This window comes from Schistocerca piceifrons, chromosome 1, assembly GCF_021461385.2.
Source record: "Schistocerca piceifrons isolate TAMUIC-IGC-003096 chromosome 1, iqSchPice1.1, whole genome shotgun sequence".
NCBI classification, from domain to species: Eukaryota; Metazoa; Arthropoda; class Insecta; order Orthoptera; family Acrididae; genus Schistocerca; species Schistocerca piceifrons.
The window spans coordinates 1,104,189,523-1,104,213,124 of NC_060138.1; the positions used below are offsets into that span (position 1 = coordinate 1,104,189,523).

General features: G+C 41.1%; 1 protein-coding gene across 1 annotated transcript in view; it reads left to right on the plus strand.

The window, feature by feature from the left end:
• LOC124777936 (intracellular protein transport protein USO1-like) overlaps nucleotides 1-23,602 on the plus strand; it is a 198,312-nt gene that overhangs the window by 25,606 nt on the left and 149,104 nt on the right. The window contains exon 3 of the mRNA XM_047253491.1: nucleotides 12,070-12,339. Within this exon, the coding sequence (XP_047109447.1) occupies nucleotides 12,070-12,339 (270 nt within the window). The remainder of the gene's footprint in view (nucleotides 1-12,069; nucleotides 12,340-23,602) is intronic.

Below are 23,602 nucleotides of genomic sequence, written 5' to 3' on the forward strand. Positions count from 1 at the left end.
TAGCCACAGTGTGGGGGGTGTTTCTAGAATGAAATTTTCACTCTACAGCGGAATGTGCGCTGATATGAAACTTCCTGGCGGATTAAAACTGTGTGCCGGACCAAGACTCGAACTCGGGACCTTTGCCTTCGCGGGCAGGTGCTCTACCGACTGAGCTACCCAAGCACGACTCACACCCCGTCCTCACAGCTTTAATTCCGCCAGTACCTCATCTCCTACCTTCCAAACTCTGCAGAGGCTCTCGTGCGAACCTTGCTAAGCCATGTCTCCGCAATATCATTTCTTCCAGGGGTGCTAGTTCTGCAAGGTTCGCAGGAGAGCCTCTGTGGAATTTGGAAGATAGGAGACAAGGTACTGGTGGAATTAAAGCTGTGAGGACGGGGCGTGAGTCATGCTTGGGTAGCTCAGTCGGTAGAGCACTTGCCTGCGAAAGGCAATGGTCCCGAGTTCGAGTCTCGGTCTGGCACACAGTTTTAATCTGCCAGGAAGTTTCATATCAGCGCACACTCCGCTGTAGAGTGAAAATTTCATTCTAGAAACATCCACCAGGCTGTGGCTAAGCCATGTCTCCGCAATATCCTTTCTTCCAGTGGTGCTAGTTCTGCAAGGTTCACAGGAGAGCCTCTGTGGAGTTTGGAAGGTAGGAGATGAGGTACTGGCGGAATTTGCCAGGAAGTTTCATATCACCACACACTCCGCTGTAGAGTGAAAATTTCATTCTATTGTCATTTATTGCTCGTGATCTTCCACAAGCTCATTGATATCGTTGTTGTCCACTTCTACTCCCATGCTCTTGGTCAAAGACACAATCTCATTGATTACACGCTCCGCAGGTATTGAATCAAATGCCTCAGAGTCACATTTGACAATGCACTTCGGCCAAAGCTTCTTCCAAGCAGAAGTGAGAGTTCTCTTTGCAATTCCTTCTCATGCCTTTTTGATCATCTTGATGCATGAAACGAAGTTGAACTGATATTTCCAAAACTCTCTGAGAGTGAGACTGATTGCTTCAGTCAACTCACAAAGCAATTCTCAAAGAGTGCTTCAGAGTAGAGCTTCTTAAAGTTAGAAATAATCTGTTGGTTTGTAGGCTGGAGTAAGGAAGTGGTGTTGGCCGGCAGAAACTGGATCTTGATGAATTGAAATTGTAGGCCTGGAGAATGGGCAGGAGCATTATCCATGGTAAGCAAGACCTGGAGTGGCAGTTTCATCTCAAGCAAATATTTTTTCACCAAAGAACCAAACACTCAATTGATCCAATCACAAAAAAGATTGTTGTTGGACCTCCACATCACATGTAACCTGCTCCTCTGGTCTTTACACATCTTGAGGGCACATGGAGTTTCTGAATGGTAAACAAACAGTGGTTTAATTTTCACCTAGCCACCTGCATTTGCACAGAATAACAGTATGAGATGATCTTTCATTGGCTTGTGACTGGGCAATTCATTCTCCTCCACTGTTATAAAGGTATGCTTCGGCTTCTTTTTTCAGAATACATCCATCTATTTACAATTAAAAACCTGTGGGGCAAATAATTCTCAGAATCTATGAACATCTTGAAGTTGTTGCTGAAGTTCTCCGCTGGCTTTGATGTTGGAGCTGGCTGCTTCACTGCGCCTCACAATACTGTTTATGCCAGTTCTTCTCTTAAACTTCTCGAACCACCCACAGCTTCCCTTAAGCACTTCTTCAGCCACTGATGATTCTGGAATCTTGGTAATGAGGTCAGTGAAAATCATTCTTGTCTTCTCATAAAAGATTTTCTTGTTAATAGCGTAAACTTGCAATTGCTTTTCAGTGATCCACATAAGGAGCAACCTCACGATATCATCCAGAATATGAAACTGTTGTTTAGATGCTCTTGTCACTCCCTTTGAAGTGTCTGTCTCCTTCATCTTGTCCTTGTTTGCGAGGACAGTGCAAACTGATAGTATGTGCATGCTAAATCAGCAACGCTCACACCATGTTCACGTTTTTCAGTGATTTTACATTTCATTTCTAAGGTCATTTTCTTTCTCTTATGGCTGTCTTCTTGTGGCTTTATCTTTGGAGATATTTTTATGAAGGGTTATTAAAATTTGCACACAAAAAAAATGCTGTTTGAACACAAGTTTAAAAAAATGTGTGATCACAAGCTACACTAAGATAGTAAACCCAGACTGCAGTACATACTACAGACATTGATCACATGCTGCTGCCAACTTTGAAAGGTTGTCTATTGTTGAATGTTTCCTCCGCAGCGTGCAAATGCCTGGTGATGTCACACTAAATCATTCACTTGTTATGCGAAACATCACTTGCTAAGCGAGGTAATTTTTTACAATTTGTTTTGCTCATTATACAAATTGTGCCTTATGGGAGGTTCTTGTTAAGTGAGGTTCCACTGTACTTTTGTAGCCTTATACAGTGAGTGCACATAAACTTGCACATAAACAGCATGTGCCTCTGCGGCCAGCTTAAAAAGGCTACTGTACCATGTAAAGACAGTTGTACACATTCTGGTGCACCAGGCCGTTGCGTGCTCCACTGTTTTCGTGGCTGTGGAACACTTCACTGTTAGACTGTGCATTAATGCAACCCATGATTTTGTGCGTGGTACGTATTACATCATCATTCAGTGTGTTTGTATTTTCCTTCATGCATAAGTGAATTAAAATCCAATTGTTAGGAATTGTAATATTGTGTTTGTGCTATGTTGCAACACTTTTGGTGACAAGTGCGGTATTCTAATCCATGTGTTTCGTTTCTTGGTTTGCCATGGCCAACATGTCAGTGGAAGAAGTTCTTATGTCTCCTGTTGAACAGTAGTGAGCTCTCACCAACCAGTAGCAGTCTCTTTTTGCGGCACTAAACAATTAGGCAGCATCGTTGACACCCCAGGGTTCACCACCATTGATGCACCATTTCCTCCGTATGATGATACTGTGGATGATTGGGACGCATATGAAAAATGCCTTTAGCAACATTTCCAAGCTTTTAGTGTCACCACCCCAATATGTGTATGACGTTCTTTCTGTCTGAATTTCTCCTCACGTTTATCATCTTTTACGTCAGTTAGCTCCTCTGCAGGAACCTACCAGCCTATCATTTGATGAAATGTGTCAATTACCCTCTAATTATCATTGCAAATGTACTTATGTTATTGCTGCGCACGTTGAGTTCTACTTTGTGAAAAGTGGCTCAAACAGTCATATAGAGCTTGGACAGCAGAACTTCATGGGATTAGCTGTTGTTGGCAGTTTGTTACTGAATCTCTGCAGGACTCATATGCTGATCTGATAGTTTGTGATGCTGTAATATAGCTGGCCCCTGATAGAGAACTTTGTCAATGTGCTTTACAATGTGGAAATCCCTCTCTCAAAGAGGTTTTGAACATTGTTTAGTCTTTTGAGTATCTAGGGAAGCAGGAAATCAGGCAGAAGCTTGGTGTGAAGTAGCCACCATTGCATCTTCTCCTCAGCCACTGTTGATTAGCTCTCAGGCGGGGGATGACATTGCAACTGTTCAGTCATGGTCTCCACATTGCGTGGGGCAGTGCTGCACTAAGGAGCAACAGCAGTCAGTGTTACAACAGAAGTCATTTCCTCCTCTCCTGTCATGTACTTATTGCTTTGTTCAACAAGAGCAGGCCACATGCCCAAAGCGTTGGGTGATGTACAACCATTGTAAAAAAATAATAAATAAATAAATAAAAAAGGGAAGAAGGAACGTATTGCGTATGTGTGCTACTCTCAACCTCCTTCACCAGACTTGAACACAAATGTTCAGTGTTTCCAAGTGATGGTAGCCCCAGAAAAACTTTACACTGAAGTACTCGCTATGGATAAGATGTTAAAAATGTAAGTGGACACAAGTGCAGCTCTGACTTCGTTAAATTCTCAACCCTATGTGGGCCTTGGATCACCAGCATTGTCCCCTGTCTCTTGTCGATTGGTGAGTTACAACAAACAATAAACACCCATACTGGGACAGTTTTCTACTCCCATATCATATAAAGTAGTTGTTTGGCCTTACCTTTCTAGTGTTAGACAATGCCAACACTGACAACTTATTTGGGTTAGGTGCCTTCAAAATTTTGGATTCTCTATTTCTGACAAGGTGCATGTGGTTTCGGATCAAGTTCTGTTCCAACAACTGGGCATGCTAAGTTCGGAATTTTCCTCACTGTTTTCGGACGGTTCAGGGTGAGCTATCAATTTAAAGGCTCACATCACAATGAAACTATTCGTGTGCCTCCATTTTCTTCATGCTTGCCAAATTCCCATTGCTTTATGGCAACGAGTCAAAATGGAACTCAGTCAATTTAATGTCCTTGGGTGTTGTCAGGCCTATAACATCAAGTGAATGGTCTGCTCCACTGATCATTGTCACAAAACCTAATGGCAACCTTTGACTCTGTGATGATTTTAAAAAGTCTGTAAATTCACAGTCTGTTATTGATACCCATCCCTTACGCATCAGGATAAACTCTAAGCTCACATTTATGGGAGCCAAAGTTTTTCTCAAAATAGACTTGTCTGAAGCCTACTTGCAACTGCCTCTGGATAATGATTCCAAACATACCCTCGTAGTGAATACCCCCTGCGGGTTATACTAATACCAACGCCTGCCATTCATCGCAGCTAGCACCTCTGCTATTTCCCAACAATTTTTGGAGCAACTCACAGCCTCCATGCTGGGGTGCATTAACTACCTTGATGATATTGTAGTCTCCAGTTCCTCTACAGATGAACACTTGCAGAGTCTTCATACCTTGCTCACATTGCTGCAGGCCTCTGGGTTGAAATATAACTTGGATAAATTGCAATTTTTTCAGCTGTCTATCATCTGCCTCGGGTTTAAAGTCTCACATGCTGGCGTCAAGCCTTTATCCAGCATGTGGATGCCATTATGGCTTTGCTGCGTTCTACCAATGTGAAGGAATTGCAAGTCTTTCTTGGAAAATTTGTATACTACCATAATTTCTCGTGGCCACAGAGGCTCAGCCCATACATACTCTCTCTTATGTAAAGGTATTCCTTTTCAATGGTCACTCACCTGCGAGCAAGCTTTTACCCTGTTGAAGTCAAAATTACACTTCTCATCTTGCTCGGTTACCTTCCTGTCAGACCAGCATCTTCTGCTGGACACAAATGCTTCCCAGTATGGCCTTGGCACTGTTCTCATTTACTAATAAATGGGCAGTTCCAAATGTGGTATTGCATATGTTTCCAAAACCCTGAACCAGGCCCAATACCGCTACTCACAGATAGAAAAAGAAGCCTTTACTATTGTGTGTTCACTCAAAAAGTTTGTTTTCCTCTATGGTTCTAAATTTCATTTGATTACTGATCATAAACCTCTGGTTGCTCTTTTCCATTCTTAAGCATCCCTTCCGGACAAAATGGCCCTTCGCCTGCAACATTGGGCTCTGTTTTTGTTGCACTGTAACTACAAGACTCACTTTATCCCATCTTTCTTGATTGCTGATTGGCACTAATCCAGCATTTGATCATGATGAATTGTTGGTGTTCCATTTAAATGGCAAAGCCCAGAACACTGTGGATGGTTTTCCATTTGCCATCTCTTGGATTTTCGAGGCTGTCGCTGCCTATCCTGTCTTAGGTCAGGTTGTTCAATTTGTCCACAACAGCTGGCCAGGTAAACCACCAAACCGAGCGTTGGATCCTTGGCATAATTATTATGCTTTCTGCCACTGCCTCTCAGTTCTTGATGGTGCATTAATGTTGGCTACTGGAGAGTCAATGCCCAGGATTGTGAACTCATTTGCATTGTGACAGAACACCATGCGCCTTCTTCAGCTTGACCATTGGGGTGTTTATTGTGGACTACCGCCACTTATTAGGTCAGGTATTGACAATGAGATCACGTGTGTTGTATCAGCCTGCCTGCAGTGCGCCACCTATCAGGTAGCACCAAGGGCGCCTCTTTCCCCACAAACACAATATTAGAATTTGCACAAAGCAACTTTTAATTTGCTTACACATATAGGAAAATACACACACACTGAATGACATTGTGATAGTTACCACAGTTTAACAATGAAGTGTTCGACATCCATGAAAATATTGGAGCAGCCGAGAGCTGGCATGCTGGTTTATATTAAGCTGTATGCATATAGCACAGTACTTGTTGTGCCCTCTGTGATGACGTGTGTCAGCGTCTTTGGCCGTCCTCCTCTCGTCCCAGCACCCCTGGGAGTGTATTCATGCTGATTTTGTGGGCTCCTTTCTTAACTTCGTTTGGCTTGTTGTAGTTGACACTTATGTGGTTTGTTCCCCATCCACAACTACATTGCCTATGGTCTCAGCTCTCACAAATATTTTTTCCATGGAAGGATTACCTTATATGCTTGTGACGGGTAATAGCCCACAATCTGTGTCTCAGGATTTTGAAGGTTTTTGTACAAAGAGTGACATTCGTCATGTTATGGCCCCTCAATTTCATATTCAGTCAAATGGTGAGGTGTGGAGCGGTTGGTCAGTACTTTCAAAACTCAGACAAAAAACTGCATCACACAATTTTCTCCTGGGGACACCCTCAATAGCTTCAATCCATTTGGTGACCATAGGCCCGTGGAGCTGCTTCATGGCCACCAGCCCCATATGCTGCTGCATCTGCTCTGACCAATGTCTGGCTGCTTGCTAGCACCTGCCTGACAGCTGTTCCATCTGGGCTCTGCTGTCTGGGCCTACAGGTTTGGCCAGTGCCTAAGTGGATACCGGTGGTCATCCATTACTGCTGAGGCTGCCGTCTCTGCGTCATGTGCACCTCCGATGGCTTGGTGTCCGGACACTATGACCAGCTTCAACCACCTGTCTGACCATGTGCTAGAGACCCTGCCGCCCCTGTGGCTGCGTGCACTCTCTGTGCCAGCCTCTGCAGCATGGTCTGTGCCCCCATCGGCTCCTGCGCCGTCTTCATTATTGGTGCTGCTGCCTCCAGATGGAGTAATTAGTGGCGGGCTGCCTCCATTTATGTGGACCCTGTCTCAGCCACCACCTGTATCTTTTCTGCTACCTTAATTGCCGAGCACCTGCCCAGATGTGGACATGGATACTACATCTCCATCACCAGTGCTCTCTCACGGTCTCTCATGAGGGAATGGACACCACGCCTGCTTACACTGACTCTGTTTTACACTGTTTTTTCCTGTGGTGGCACAACCCCTATTCCAGGTGTCAAACCTTTCCGATGAAGACATGGACATCTGCGCTGTATGCAAACAGCTTAACAGCTTTATATAAACTGATATGCCGGGCTCTTGGGCACTTCAGTGTTTTCGTAACAGTGCAAAACTTCACTATTAGACTGTGCATTAATGCATCCCGTGATTTCATGTGTGGTATCTATTACAACGTCATTCAGTGTGTGTGTATTTTCCTACACATGTAAGCAAATTAAAAGTTGCTTGGTGCGAATGCTAATACTGTGCTTGTGCAATGTTACAATATGTATGAATCAATGAAGATTGGTAGAACAGAAGACACTGTCCTGAAGATTTGAAAGATCTCTGCTGTGTAGTGCACAAATTTACATGGGATGAATTGAAGTAAGGAAACGATAAGATGCAGGTTAGTTCAGATTATAAAGCAAGATTTCTTCAACGAAACCTTCTTGTGTTATGTAATGTACTAAAATTTAAAAAGATTTTAAAAATTCAATAGGTGGTCGAAAATTATTGGTTTAATTTAGTTTAGTTATTTGCATGTTCCTTGAGTCAGCCTTCACTGTCTACGTCTATTCTGCATAATATAATTGGATGAATAAAATATCTACTCATCAAGCAGTGGCAGGAGATGAGACATATAAAAATTAAAGAAATATGCAAGCTTAGGGAGCCAGTGGCTCCTTATAATGGCAGAAGGGCTGAAGGGGAACAGGGATGAAGGTAAAAGACTCTCAAGGTGTAGGAAATGGGGAAGATTACCCATAACCGTGGATCTGGGACGACTTATCAGATGGGATAAAAAGGAAGATGGGATGAAAAGGAAAGATTCATCTTGCTCAGGGTTCTGGGTGACTTTACTGTAACTCTCCTCATTTCCTAAACCACAGCAGTCCTTTTCCTTCATTGCTCGTTCTTCCCCTTCAATCCTTCTGCCAGAAGGAGCCACTGGGATTTTTTTATCTGTCCAGTTTTATTATACTATCAAAAATTGACTACGAGAGCTGTTCAATAAAGAAAGATCATAATTGTTTTATGGTCATAATTTCTTGCGCTAAAATTTAGTCTTATGGTGTTCTGTTAGCTTGATGTGCAACAAACATGCCGTAGTAGTTTCATTGTTGGGACTCCTGGTTTCTGCCTGTGAGAGGCAGACATGTTCAGTATCGCCTACTGCTGCAATGGAGGTAACACGTGAGGGACAATATGCGGCCTTGAAATTCTGCTTTCATATGAACAAATTTTCAGCTGAGGCCTATACAATGTTACAGGAGGCTTCTGGAAGTTTGTTCTTCCCTACAGCACAGCTCGAAGGTGTTTCAAATATTTAAAGAGGGGAGACAATCAGTTTCAAAGGAAGGCGGACCTGGTGCTCCAGTTACTGCTGTTATGGAAGAAAACATCAACACTGCTGCTGTCATTGTGAGAGAGCATCGACAGATTACCTTAAGATCACTTTCTGAAATACTGAATGTTTCATTGGGTGCCACCCACATATTGGTGACAGAAAAATTACACACGACACGTGTTTGTGTGCGATGGGTTCCAAGACTGTTACAAAAGCACATTTGCATGCAGGTCTGCATGCAGTTAAAGTTGTTAGAGGAAGATCTGGAGTTTCTTTCAAATGTAATCACTGCTGATGAAACTTTGCTACACCATTTTGATCCTGAGAGCAAACAGCGAAGGACAGTGTGGAAATATTTTTAATCACCAAACCCCCCAAGAAACAAAAATGATTGCTTCTGCTGGAAAAGTTATGGTCATCTCACTCTTTGGTATTCATGGAGTGGTTTATCAGCATCTTGTACCTGCACACACATCAGTAACTGGACAATACTACAGGGATGTCCTGAAAACATTGCAAGTCCATATCAGGCACAAAAGACCACATTTCTGTGAAGCAGGCTGGATGCTGCACCATGATATTGCCAATGTTGCTGCTGAATATCCTGCAAAAACCAACGTGAAGTGCATCCCTCACCCTCCCTACAGTCCAGATTTAGTCCCATATGACTTATTTCTATTCTCTAACATGAAGAAACGCCTTTGCATGAGGCATTATCAATTGTCAGAATCAGTGGTGAAGGCTGCGGAGGCAATTTTGAAGGACCTCTCAAAAAATGGATTCCAGCATGTATTTGAAAACTGGCAGAAATGCTGGGACAAGTACATCGCATTCATGGGAGACTACTTTGAGAAGGACCATCAAATTTGAGGATGAGTAAGGTATGTAGTAAAAAAAAAAAAAAAAAAAAAAAAAAAAAAAAAAAAAAAAAAAAAAAAAAAAAGTAGTAAAAAAAATTGTCATCATTCTTTATTGAACAGCCCTCGTATTTTTGTTGACGTGCATCAGCATTCCCCAAACCCCCTATCAATGTGTGGCAGAGGGCACTTTTGGTGTTACTATTTGTCTTCTCCTTCCCTGATCTATTTGTGAGTGATGTGTGGGAAGAATGATCATTGGTAAACTCCTGCAGTAGCTTTAATTTCTTGAATTTTCTTGTGGTCGTTTTGTGAGACTGTGGGGGGTAGTAATACAATGTTCAACTCTTCCCAGAATGCATTCTTTTGCATTTGCAAATGTAAACCTCCCCATGACACGCAACAACTATGATGTAGAATGAGTCAGCTTCTTTACAATTACAATAAAATTTTGCAGGAAAATGTATGGCAACATGTTGGCCATTTACACAACTGTCTTGTAAGTTAACCTCAAGCTATCACATACTTTTTATATAAGTTTATACTTAAAACTCTATGTGCAATCTGCTTCCCTCTCCCCCCCCCCCCCCCCCCCCCCCTCTCTCTTTCTCTCTGTGTCTCATGGGGCATTTGTAAGGCATCTACAAAATGTTAACTTGGCACTGACAGAACCAGTAGAAAGGAAAATGCTTATAAGCCCCCATTGCTGTTGTTACCACCTTTTTTTTTTAGATATGTGTCTTATACCAACATACAGCGAGACCTTCAGAGGTGGTGGTCCAGATTGCTGTACACACCGGTACCTCTAATACCCAGTAGCACATCCTTTTGCATTGATGCATGCCTGTATTCGTCGTGGCATACTATCCATTTGTTCATCAAGGCACTGTTGGTCCAGGTTGTCCCTCAAGGCACTGTTGGTCCAGGTTGTACCACTCTTCAACAGTGATTCGGCATAGGCCCCTCAGAGTGGTTGGAGGGTCACGTCGTTCATAAATAGCCCTTTTCAATCTATCCCAGGCATGTTCGATAGGGTTCATGGTCTGGAGGACAAGCTGGCCACTCTAGTCGAACAATGTTGTTATCCTGAAGGAAGTCATTCACTAGATGTGCATGATGGGGGCGCGAATTGTTGTCCATGAAGACGAATGCCTCGCTAATATGTTGCCAATGTGGTTGCACTATCGGTCGGAGGATGGCATTCACATATCGTACAGTCATTACAGCGCCTTCCATGTCCACCAATGGCGTACGTCGGCCCCACATAATGCCACCCCAAAACAACAGGGAACCTCCACCTTGCTGCAGTCGCTGTCTAAGGCGTTTGCTGCACTTGCTGTCTAAGGCGTTCAGCATGACTGGGTTGCCTCCAAACATGTCTCTGACGATTGTCTGGTTAAAGGCACACGCAACACTCATCGGTGAAGAGAACGTGATGCCAATCCTGAGCAGTCCATTCGGCGTGTTGTTGGGCCCATCTGTACTGCGCTGCATGGTGTTGTGGTTGCAAAGATGGACCTCACCATGAACGTCGAGATTGAAGTTGCGCATCATGTAGCCTATTGCGCACAGTTTGAGTTGCAACAAGACATCCTGTGGCTGCAGGAAAAGCATTATTCAACATGGTGGCGTTTCTGTCAGGGTTCCTCTGAGCCATAATCCGTAGGTAGGGATCATCCACTGCAGTAGTAACCCTTGGGTGATCTGAGTGAGTCATGTCATCAACAGTTCATGTCTCTCTGTATCTCCTCCATGTCTGAACAACATCACTTTGGTACACTCTGAGACAGCTAGATACTTATCTTGTTGAGAGCCCTTCCTGGCTCTAAGTAACAATGTGGACATGATCGACCGCGGTATTGACCATCCAGGCATGGTTGAACTACAGACAACTCAAGCCATGTACCTCCTTCCTGGTGGAATGACTGGAACTGATTGGCTGTCGAACCCCTCTCCGTCTAATAGGCGCTGCTCGTGCATGGCTGTTTACATCTTTGGGCAGGTTTAGTGATGTCTCTGAACAATCAAAGGGACTGTGTCTGTGATACAATTTCCACAGTCAATGTCTATCTTCAGGTGTTCTGGGAACTGGGGTGATGCAAAACTTTTTTTGATTTGTGTACATTGCTTTAAAATCAAATGCATATAATTTAAATATAAGAATATAAATGTTTGATGATCTTCTGACAACTTATAAAGAAACCAATTCCCAGTACTTAAAGATCAGCATTTCCATTGAAATTTTTTTTTCTAGTAGTCAAAAAATTTGCTAAAGTGCAAGAAAAAAAGACATATTAAATTTCAAGTTATTAATGAATAACAGTATAAATTGAAATGATCAGTATCTTTCTACTCTTGGCCGGCCGCGGTGGTCTAGCGGTTCTAGGCGCTCAGTCAGGAACCGCGTGACTGCTACGGTCGCAGGTTCGAATCCTGCCTCGGGCATGGATGTGTGTGATGTCCTTAGGTTAGTTAGGTTTAAGTAGTTCTAAGTTCTAGGGGACTTATGACTGCAGATGTTGAGTCCCATAGTGCTCAGAGCCATTTGAACCATTTTTTTTCTACTCTTGTAATTGATCAAAACAATTTTTTTAGAACTTTGTATTGTATTAATAGTTTAAAATCATGATGTCACGTCCACTGAAGAGACAACCATTGTAAAAACACAAATGATCTGTGTCTTCTTTTTCCAGGCAGCTTCCCCCCGAAGTACAGCTTCCCCACGAATTGCAGCTTCCTCCCGAAACACAGCTGCCCAACGAACCACAGAAAGCAAGTCTACGAGCAAAGCACCCAGCACAAATTCTCGTCCTTTATCTGCCAGAAAGCCATTGACAAAAAGTGTTCAGCCAACAACAAGTATTCAGCCAACAGTATCATCTAGCCCCAGAAATACAAAAGGACAACTCAATGTGCAAAAGCAGAAATACAGTAAAATGAAGAAGGAACTGAAAGACAAGCAGGTATATGCAAATACTCTATGAACTTTACACACAACAGTATCAGCTGTCTATATACTGCCAAAGTTGAAAGTTGTTTGATACTGATATAAGAGATAAGCAGAATTCGGATCCCTGAGTCCAAACACTCTGATCAATTACAGTAGAAGCAGTTAGTAACATACTCTTTCACTTTGTCTTTGAATGTATCGGGATTTTCAGTTCACTTTGTGATTTTATTTGCTGGCAACTTCTTGTTACATCAGAACTTAAAATTCAATTCTGGTCCCTAGATATGTATGAAGGTAAGTCTGTAATTGTACTTCTAATATGTGAATTGCAAGGTTTGTTCTAAATTCACTTCTGTTATCCATTTTAAATACCATTAAGGAGTATATTTGTTGGCACATAAATGTAAGAACCCCTAGGTCCCTGGTGAAACTTCTGCATAATGTTTGATTATTAACTTCATACTGTATTTTTACTCTATGCTTATGTAGAACAAATACTTTTTTGCGTATAGTTGCATTGCCTCGGATTATGCCTTATGAAGGTACACAGTGAAAGTACGCAAATTCTGCTTACAATCCCAACTGCAGTTCAGTACAAAGAGAGAGAGATTTCTAAGAGCAAAGCAGGCAGAGTTGAACGTTTTCATTAATTTATCCACATGACTTATTTAACAGACTGACTGAAATTTTCATGAATGAATGTTTTTAATGAAATATCTTGTGGTTAATTCTTATGTATTGCTACTAAAAATAATTATCCAACATGAGTTCTTAGGCCAGAAAGCATAGTTTTTCCTACATTTCTTAAACTTTTATTCGCTTTATCTTGGCTTCTGATACTAATCTCACTTTATAGTGTTACACTGTTGTAGAAGTGTTCATAAACCAATGCTGCGTTGAAATAAGCAAAATGTCTGCAACTGTCAATGAAACGAAGTGAAAATTGTCAATCGTTGTGACCTACTTTTAAATTCTTTGTCAGTTGTAAACTCTTTGTTTGGTTTCATGTCAAAATACATTAATATTACCTTTACAACACTGGAGTAATAAAAAATGGGTACAAACCTAATATCTAGCTCTCTTATACTAATAATAAGACTGTAAAACTGTTTTGTCTTTCTGTCTGTTTGAACATGTTACGATCCAAAACTGCTAGATAAATTTTCATGGGGTTTTCGCAGGTAGCTTGAGTATAGCTTGGGCAACATATAGACTTAACATCATCAAATCAGACCAGTATACACATTATTGTTATAACCTTCTGGTTGCTGATATTTCTTGATCCCATTGATCCATAGTTTTGCTCAGAAAAGTTTTTTACCATCTCCCCATACTTTGCACGTCACAATGCCAAGTACGGCTTCAGTGCTCTTGGGACGGAGTGGAGCCCATGCGGAATACCTCAGACAGACAAATAATAGAATATACAAAACAAGACTTCTCCTTAATAAGTCCTCTTACATAACAATTCTGGGTGATTTGGTTGGATAAACAAATGAACAGATCTTCTGCTAGTAAAGCTTCTTCATTTATATGCAAAATTAGTACAATATCTCACTTTCAATCAACAAAATGATTTATTTCAGAAAACTTTGGCTACTAAACATTTGGAAAATCTTGTACCCTCACACCTGCTGCCCCTTTATAAATAAACAAGCATTTGACTACTAAACAATTTCCACCTGTAATACCCCAACCTGAGAATAATTTTAATTAATTATATTTTACTGTATTAACTGCACTCCAGCGTAAGTCCTTTTTTTTCCTTTTCAGACTAATCAAAAGTCTCTATGCAGTGTATACAAAATCATTTATAGCCATAAGTGGGTTTATTGTTTTCTAGTATCACTGAAATAACCAGGTAAATCATCAGTGCAACAGTTACAAGCATGTAGTCCTTTTTGTCCGGTATACTATAGTAGTTCCATACTATATCACAAGACACATAACTACACTTGATCTTAAAAGTTTTACTAATGCTGTTCCCCTCTCTCCAAAGAGAAGTGAGGTTGTCCATTGTTATATCAATAAGTGCAAAGTACTATACTTTCCTGTTACAAGTGTTTTCAAAAATAAGTACAAACTACTATACTTTCCCCCGATTTAGGTTGCGACATGTTCAATGTGCCTGCCGTCATTGGCGATGATGTGGCACAGACGAATAGCGAAATTCTGCAGACCCACTGAAGTTTTGGAACATCAATGCTGTTGATGACCTCCTGAATGGTAGTTTTCAGCTCATCAATGTTTTTATGGCTGTTACTGAACACCTTGTCTTTAATATAGCCCCACAAAAAGGAATTATATGTATTCAAATCTGGTGGCCAATCAAGGCCATGCCAGTGGCCTCTGGTACCTCAGAGCCAGAATGCGGTCACCAAAGCGCTCCTCCAGGACATCAAACACTCTCCTGTTTTGATGGGGTCGAGTTCCGTCTTGCATGAACCACATCTTGTTGAAATCATGGTCACTTTAGATAATGGGTATGAAATCACCTTCCAAAACCTTCATGTACTGTTTGGTAGTCACTGCGCCAACAAGGAATATCACACCAATTATTCCGTGATTGGATATTGTACATCACACAATCACTTGTTGAGGCTGAAGAGACTTCTTGATCACGAAATGCAGATTTTCAGTCCCCCAAATGCACCAGTTTTGCTTATTGATGAACGCACCAAAATGAAAGTGGGCTTCATTCCTAAACCAAACAATACTAATTCCCACCATGTCCCATGGCCAACCATGCAATTTGAATGTCCTGATGCAAATTGTTCAAAAATTATGACGATTTTATTTCATATAGCTCAGTAATTTGTCATCCTGTATAAAGGTTGAAATTTACTCATAAATTTCCACTTTTTTACCCTTTTTGTGACTCTTAACTAAAACTAAATCACCTGTCTTTTACTGCATGGATGCATCTTTCTCCCATCACTTTTTCCTTCTTTCAGCCTCTCTCATTGGCTTATTTACGAGTCTGGAGTCAATTTCTGTCAGTCTGTTTTCAACTTAGGTGAACTTCTCATTCATATTCATAACTGTAAGTAATTGGATAGATAAAAAAATCTACTCACCAAGCAGCGGCAGGAGAAAAAACATAGAAAAAGGTTTGATGGTTTGCAAGCTTTCGGAGCCAGTGGACATTCCATAAGTCTACCCTGACTTGGGTTCTGGGTGACTTTTCTGAACTCTGTCCCTTTTCCTGAACCTCACCAGTCCTTTTCCTTCACCCCTCTTCCTTCCCCTTCAATCCTTCTGCCAGAAGAAGGAGCCACTGGCTCCAGAAGCTTGCAAACTGTGATACCTTTCTATATGTGTGTTCTCCTGCTGCTGCTCGGTGAGTAGATTTTTTATCTAAGCAATTATTTGTATTTTCAGAAACTGGTTATTATCGTTGATATGTGCATAACTGTATTATTTAAGTGAACCACTGTTGTGAAACTGACTTCATTAACTCTTCCATAGTCATGCTGTTGTTTATGTGGGCCATTGTATTGTCCCCAAACTGAAAAGATTTTGTGTTCATGTATCATCATAATGTAGCTTTACTGAACAATATCCCAAAGTAAATTGTTGTAATAAAAGCATGGATGTATGTATATTTGCTGTAATGACCAAGTTTTAACCACACTTGGCATGATACCAGAACATATGAATGTCACAGTGACCTGGTCGTTGTGAACTACTGTGCGTTCACTGAAGTCATTGTAATAAAATGTATCACTTTAATTTTTGTATTCCCGTGATCACACCACTGCACTTTGAAAACAAGCAGAAAAAAATCTGAACCCACCAAGTTATGGCATTTTGCATCCCATTGTGGACGGCTACAAAGCTGCTCGCTGTTTGGCGTTATGTGCCATTTTTTGGATCTGGTGCTAAGTGCTGCATCAGAGCAATTCATTGAACTGCAACCTCACAGACAGCTGACAACCTTCTATGCTCTGAACAACATGTTCATTGTGTGGGCTTTGGTTATCCATGTCTTGTTAGATGTAGCTGAAATTCTTGATTGTTGCTGGATAACTCAGTTGAAATTGTCAGTATAACCACTCTGAATATGTAAAGGAAAGTTGCTACTCACCATAAAATGGGTAAACACACACACACACACACACACACACACACACACACACACACACACACACACAGGCGCGCACACACACACACACACACACACACACACACACACACATACACATACACACACACACAGGCAGTGTGGCTACAGTTGCCTGAGACTGCAGTTGTTTGTGTGAGTTGCGTGTGCGTGTGTGTGTGTGTGTGTGTGTGTGTGTGTGTGTGTGTGTGTGTGTGTGTTTTTCTGTCGTCTATTTTTGTCGAAGGTCTTACTGGCCGAAAGCTTTATTTGTGACAGTCTTTCTGTTGTGCCTATCTGTGACCCAGCATCTCCGATATATGGTGAGTAACAACTTTCATTTTCATAATTGTTACATTCCATCCTGGATTTTCCATTCTTTGATTTTCACTCTGGAATTGTATTATTCGTTTTGGTTCACATTCCATCTTCACTGGATGTACGGCGTATTCTAATAATTTCATGGCTATTTAGTTGCTTAGCAACTGGTTTCCAGTCATGTTGCTATAAGCAGATTTTTTCGTGAACAGAATTCAAGTGTATTAAAAAGTCAGCTTAAAAGCCTGTGTTACTCTCATTTACCGTATTTACTCGAATCTAAGCCGCACCTGAAAAATGAGATTCGAAATCAAGGAAAAAAATTTTCCCGAATCTAAGCCGCACCTGAAATTTGAGACTCGAAATTCAAGGGGAGAGAAAAGTTTTAGGCCGCACCTCCAAATCGAAACAAAGTTGGTCTATTGTAACATGAGACACAGTTTAGGCTGAATGAATGACGATACAGCTACAGTAGTTTGGTTAGAGTCGTAAGCTTAGCAGTTAAGCTTTACCAGGTAGCCATTGCTATGCATCAGACGCTCCGTCCGTATTTATACGGATACCCTTCCTTTTTCAAGTGCTTCGTCTGGTTTGAATCGGTTGCTTATTTTTCTTTGATCTGATAAGTGCCGTTCTCTTTGTTACAGGTGCTTACGTCACTATAAGCTGAAAATGCATTATTGTATTGTGTCATGCATTGTTTGTCGCATTCTGATAATGAGTGTTTACGACCTGCCGCCGCTCGCGGCATGGCTTGCTTTTGTGCGCGCTACCGCCGCTTACAACAAAAAAAGAGAGGAATTGTCTCATTAGCGAAACAATGGCAAGAGACTGGTATTCGTTGTTACTTACACTGCTGCTTTCTTTGATAATGATCAACAAGAACCAAATAATAGACTGTGTATGATAGATGTTCTGAACGAGAGTTTAGCTAAAATTTTTCTCCGTTTGAAAATCTTTGCAGACGCCTCTCATGTACATTACATTCTGCACAGAAATTAGAGTCATCTTAGATTTAAAAATCTAGTCAATTGCCGTGCTTCATTTCTGATTGTATCACTATTAGGCATAAGAATAATACGAATATAAACATGACATGATATGTATATTCTTCCGCATTTGCTGTTGTCTCACACTAGTTTCGTAGGTTATTAGGCAGACAGGATTTACACGAGATAGCAGCAAACCCGAAACAATACATGGCAAAATGTTTATATTCGTATTATGGTGAAGAGAATACTGCAAGTGATTCACAATTCATAAAAGTTCCTATTAGCAACCATCTCTTCTCACAGGTAGGAAAAAATTCAGAACGTAGAGTTGGCCATATTGACAAACATCCCAAACAGTCTTGCCAGTCGGAATTTCGTAGTACATTGAAATGCTGCTACATTCGAAGATGAATAATACGGAATCTGTATTTACTTCATTGGATAATGTAAGAAACTGCAGTGGTTGAAACTCGGGGCGGAAAAAAAAAGCTCGTCTTCCACCTTTTTTTTTTTTTTTTTTTTTTTTTTTAATTTATTTTCTGACGCAGAGGTTTTGGCGCCAGTGTTTATCTTTGTGGCTGCAAAGCATGTCTGTGTAGCGCTACATACATTCAAAGGCAGAAGTTATTTGTGGCGGCACCTACCAACATTTTTCAGAACTTCCCCTTACTTTGCACTCGATTCTAAGCCGCAGGCGGTTTTTTTGATTACAAAAACCGGAAAAAAGTGCGGCTTAGATTCGAGTAAATACGGTAATGTGTTTAGCTTTGTCTGCCTTTGGCCATTCTGCTTCTTGATTTTTCAGCATGATACAGTTGTTTATCTTGGATACTGAGTAATTATGTCAATACTGCAAGTTACTCCTTTAAACTATTTCTTCTGGAAAGAAGAATGTATTCTTACACTAATTCAGTCTTGGCTAGTGAACAGCGGATTGTTGTAATAGTACTGCTGCTTTTGTGCCAAAATCTTCCATTCACATTGAATCTTACTATTCAGATTTTAGTTTGTTGTACCAGTATTGCTTCCAGTTCATCCCACACCAGGGTCACCACATGCGAAATTTCAGTTAATTTATGAAGAATTATATCATTGCTGGTCTTCTGTTCTAAGAAGTCTGTGAACCCCTGACTTGCTGATAATTGTTATTATGTCTGCAGAAGGATTCAGCTTCTAGCAAAACCAGGACTCATCAACTCAGGTTTATGGGAAGGCTTTTATTGTGCCATTAATTACAATATGTGATCAGAGGTTAATCATCTAAGTACAACTCATTTTGAACAAACTCCAGTACTTCCAATTAAAAACAACAGTATCAGTATACACATTATTGTCATAATCTTCTGATTGCTGGTATTCCTTAACCCCACGGTTTGCGCAGAAGATTCTTTGGTGCCTCCGATTGCTTTGCATGTAATGATGCCAAGTACAACTTTAATGCCCTTGGGATGGCACGGAGCCCTTGCAGAATACCTCAGACAAATAGGAGAACATACGAAACAAGACTTACTCCGTAATAAATCCTCTTACATAAGAATCTTACCCTCTAGGGGTAAGATAGATACTGCCTACAGGAAAATTAAAGAGACCTTTGGAGAAAAGAGAACCACTTGTATGAATATCAAGAGCTCAGATGGAAACCCAGTTCTAAGCAAAGAAGGGAAAGCAGAAAGGTGGAAGGAGTATATAGAGGGTCTATACAAGGGCAATGTACTTGAGGACAATATTATGGAAATGGAAGAGGATGTAGATGAAGATGAAATGGGAAATATGATACTGCGTGAAGAGTTTGACAGAGCACTGAAAGGCCTGAGTTGAAACAAGGCCCTGGGAGTAGACAACATTCCATTAGAACTACTGATAGCCTTGGGAGAGCCAGTCCTGACAAAACTCTACCATCTGGTGAGCAAGATGTATGAGACAGGCGAAATACCCTCAGACTTCAAGAAGAATATAATAATTCCAATCCCAAAGAAAGCAGGTGTTGACAGATGTGAAAATTACCGAACTATCAGTTTAATAAGTCACAGATGCAAAATACTAATGCGAATTCTTTACAGACGAATGGAAAAACTGGTAGAAGCCGACCTCGGTGAAGATCAGTTTGGATTCCGTAGAAATATTGGAACACGTGAGGCAATACTGAACCTACGACTTATCTTAGAAGCTAGATTAAGGAAAGGCAAACCTACGTTTCTAGCATTTGTAGACTTAGAGAAAGCTTTTGACAATGTTGACTGGAATACTCTCTTTCAAATTCTGAAGGTGGCAGGGGTAAAACACAGGGAGCGAAAGGCTATTTACAATTTGTACAGAAACCAGATGGCAGTTGTCGAGTCGAGGGACATGAAAGGGAAGCAGTGGTTGGGAACGGAGTGAGACAGGGTTGTAGCCTCTCCCTGATGTTATTCAATCTGTATATTGAGCAAGCAGTGAAGGAAACAAAAGAAAAATTCGGAGTAAGTATTAAAATCCATGGAGAAGAAATAAAAATTTTAAGGTTCGCCGATGATATTGTAATTCTCTCAGAGACAGGAAAGGGCTTAGAAGAACAGTTGAACGGAATGGATAGTGTCTTGAAAGGAGGATATAAGATGAACACCAACAAAAGCAAAACAAGGATAATGGAATGTACTCGAATTAAATTGGGTGATGCTGTGGGAATTAGATTAGGAAATGAGACGCATGAAGTAGTAAATGAGTTTTGCTATTTGGGGAGCAAAATAACTGATGATGCTCGAAGTAGAGAGGATATAAAATGTAGACTGGCATTGACAAGGAAAGCGTTTCTGAAGAAGAGAAATTTGTTAACATCGAATATAGATTTAAGTGTCAGGAAGTCTTTTCTGAAAGTATTTGTATGGAGTGTAGCCACGTATGGAAGTGAAACATGGACGATAAATAGTTCAGACAAGAAGAGAATAGTAGCTTTCGAAATATGGTGCTACAGAAGAATGCTAAAGATTAGATGGGTAGATCACATAAATAATGAGGAGGTATTGAATAGAATTGGAGAGAAGAGTAATTTGTGGCACAACTTGACTAGAAGAAGGGATCGGTTGGTAGGGCATATTCTGAGGCATCAAGGGATCACCAATTTAGTATTGGAGGGCAGTGTGGAGGGTAAAAATCGCAGAGGGAAACCAAAAGATGAATACACTTAACAGATTCAGAAGGATGTAGGTTGCAGTAGATACTGGGAGATGAAGAACCTTGCACAGGATAGAGTAACATGGAGAGCTGCATCAAACCAGTCTCAGGACTGAAGACCACAACAACATAAGAATAACCCTTCTAAGTTCTTGATGATTTTTCTGGGTAAACAAATGAATAAATTTTCTGCAAATAAAGTTTGTTCATTTACATTCAAAATCAGTACGAGATTTCACTCTCAGCCAACAAAATTATTTATTTACAAAAACTTTGGCCACAAAAGTCTGGAAAATCTCATACCCTAACATCACACCACAGGAAGAACTTGTACCCAATGCTCCTAAAGACTACAAATTACAGCACTTTTGTCAATGTGCTGTGTGTCCTATCTAGTGGCTTTGTTACCAAATCACAGGTCACTTGGTATCTTACTTGATTTTTCATTGGACATGGTTGCTCAAAATGTGTTCTGCCCAGTATACTTTATGCACAAAATTTTTGTAGATTCTCTGTGTGATTGGTATACACTGCAAGGAAAAAAGTCCTGTGTGTGTGTGTGTGTGTGTGTGTGTGTGTGTGTGTGAAAAAAATGATCAATGTTTGTTCATTGTTGACCATAAACTCGCTGCCCCTCAATATTTGGCATCTCACTTCATTTTGAATTGTTATACAGTAGACTCAATTAGATTAACTTTTCACATCACTTATTCTGCTGGTTGCATACCTTGTAACTCCTGGAGCACTACTGATTACATTTGAAGATACGCAGCCATGTTGTGCTGGTGGATCTAACTGCCATTCCATGTTCTCAGTGTTAGAAGTAAAGTGTGTTCACTTTTTTTTACAGGCTGTGGACTGTTGTTTATATCGTTGGAACACTTTCAGATATGCTACTGACATGACCTGCAAACTCAGAAAGTGTTATTTCATTTATTACGGAATTTTACTGATTATTCCAACTCAATACCTGTCAATCAGCCATGGTGTCACAATGCAGACTTAGTAGAAACAATAAAGATTCAAATAAGGGAGATGCTGAGTCACAGATGCAGGGGATAGGCAAAACAATGTGAACACATGTACTTACTTGAGAATGGTTTATTAATGAGGGTCTGGACCCCCATTTGCCCATAATACAACTGTGACTCTTCTTGGAATACTGGTTCCGAAGTGTGTGCTCCAATACTGCCTATAAAGTTCGATAGTCCAGGAACTGTGCTGGCCAGGGAAGATGCTGCAGTTCAGTTGCCTGTTGCTCATACCACGATTATACTGTCCTGGCTGTCTGAATTGGTGCATTATCATCCTGAAATGTGGCACCATTGTTGGGAAACTACATTTCAATCATGGGGTGCACCTGATCACCAAAAATGTCCACATAATCTTTGCCTGTAACATAGCCTTTGCAAGAGGGGACCATGATATGGCTGCCCACACAATCACACTTCCACTTCCATTCTTAAACGTTGGGATCAAAGAATCAGGATTGCAGGCTTCTTTTGGTGTTCTCTAGATGTAAACCTGGCCCGATGTTGGGAGTAACGAAAACATTGACTCGTTGGACCATATGACGTGTTTCCACTGATCAGCCATCCAGGATTTATGCTCCTGACACCATTTTTTATGCTTCTTTGTGTTGGTTGTCATCACTAATGGTTTTGGTATAGCAACTCATTGATGACTATTCACTTGATGGAGTTCTCAGCAGACAGTGCCAATAGATACGGTGTCTTGAAGATGGCTATTGAGCTCTGCAGTCACTTTAGCTGACGTAGTTTTGTGTTGTTTTGACACAATTCGTGTTAGCGTATGATGATCTCTGTCATTTAGTTTTAATTTTTTACACGGTGATGTCTTCCCATGTTTTGTGTTGGCTGTAACGACTATTGAAACAGTTGCTTGTGAAATATTCAATAAGTTGGCTGTCTTGGTTACTGATGCTCCAATCTGCCCTCTGTGGAACTCTGTTAGGTCTTTCATAGGCATGTCAACCTTAGCCTCTGAATGCAAATATAAAGTGTGCACTACTCATAAACAACCTGCACTGATGCTAGTCCATACTGAACACAAACAGTCCAGGGCAATACGTGCCTTACCTGTGTTGTTGACCGTCAGACACACCCATCACATTACTACCACTGTTCACATTATTTTGTCCATCTTCTGTAGGCACAACAAAAAGACTGACACAAAATGAGCTTTCAGCTAACAAAGCCTTTGTCGAAAATAAACACTCACACAAATGCAGCTCACACACACATGGCCACAGTCTCTGGTAGCTAGAGCCAGACTACAAGCAGCAGCGCATGGTGAGAGAGGCAACTGAGTGAGGTTAAAGAGGAGGCTGGGCCGGAGAGGGTGAGACTAAGCAGGGTAGGAGTGGTGGACAGTAATGTGCTGTTAGTGGGAGAATGCAGGGATGAGGTGGAGAGTGGATAGGGCAGCTAGGTGCAGTCAGGAGGTTAGACAGAGGGCAGGGGGAGAGAGAGAGTGTGTAGCAGGAAAAAGAGAAGTAAAAAGACTGGGTGCATTGGTGGAATAGAGGGCTGTGTAGCACTGGAATGGGAACAGCGATGGGGCTACATGAGTAAGGACAATGACTAACGAAGGTTGAGGCCAGAAATGTTAAGGGAACGTAGAATACATTGCAGGGAGTATTCCCACCTGTGCAGTTCAGAAAAGCTGGTGTTCATGGGAAGGATCCAGATCAC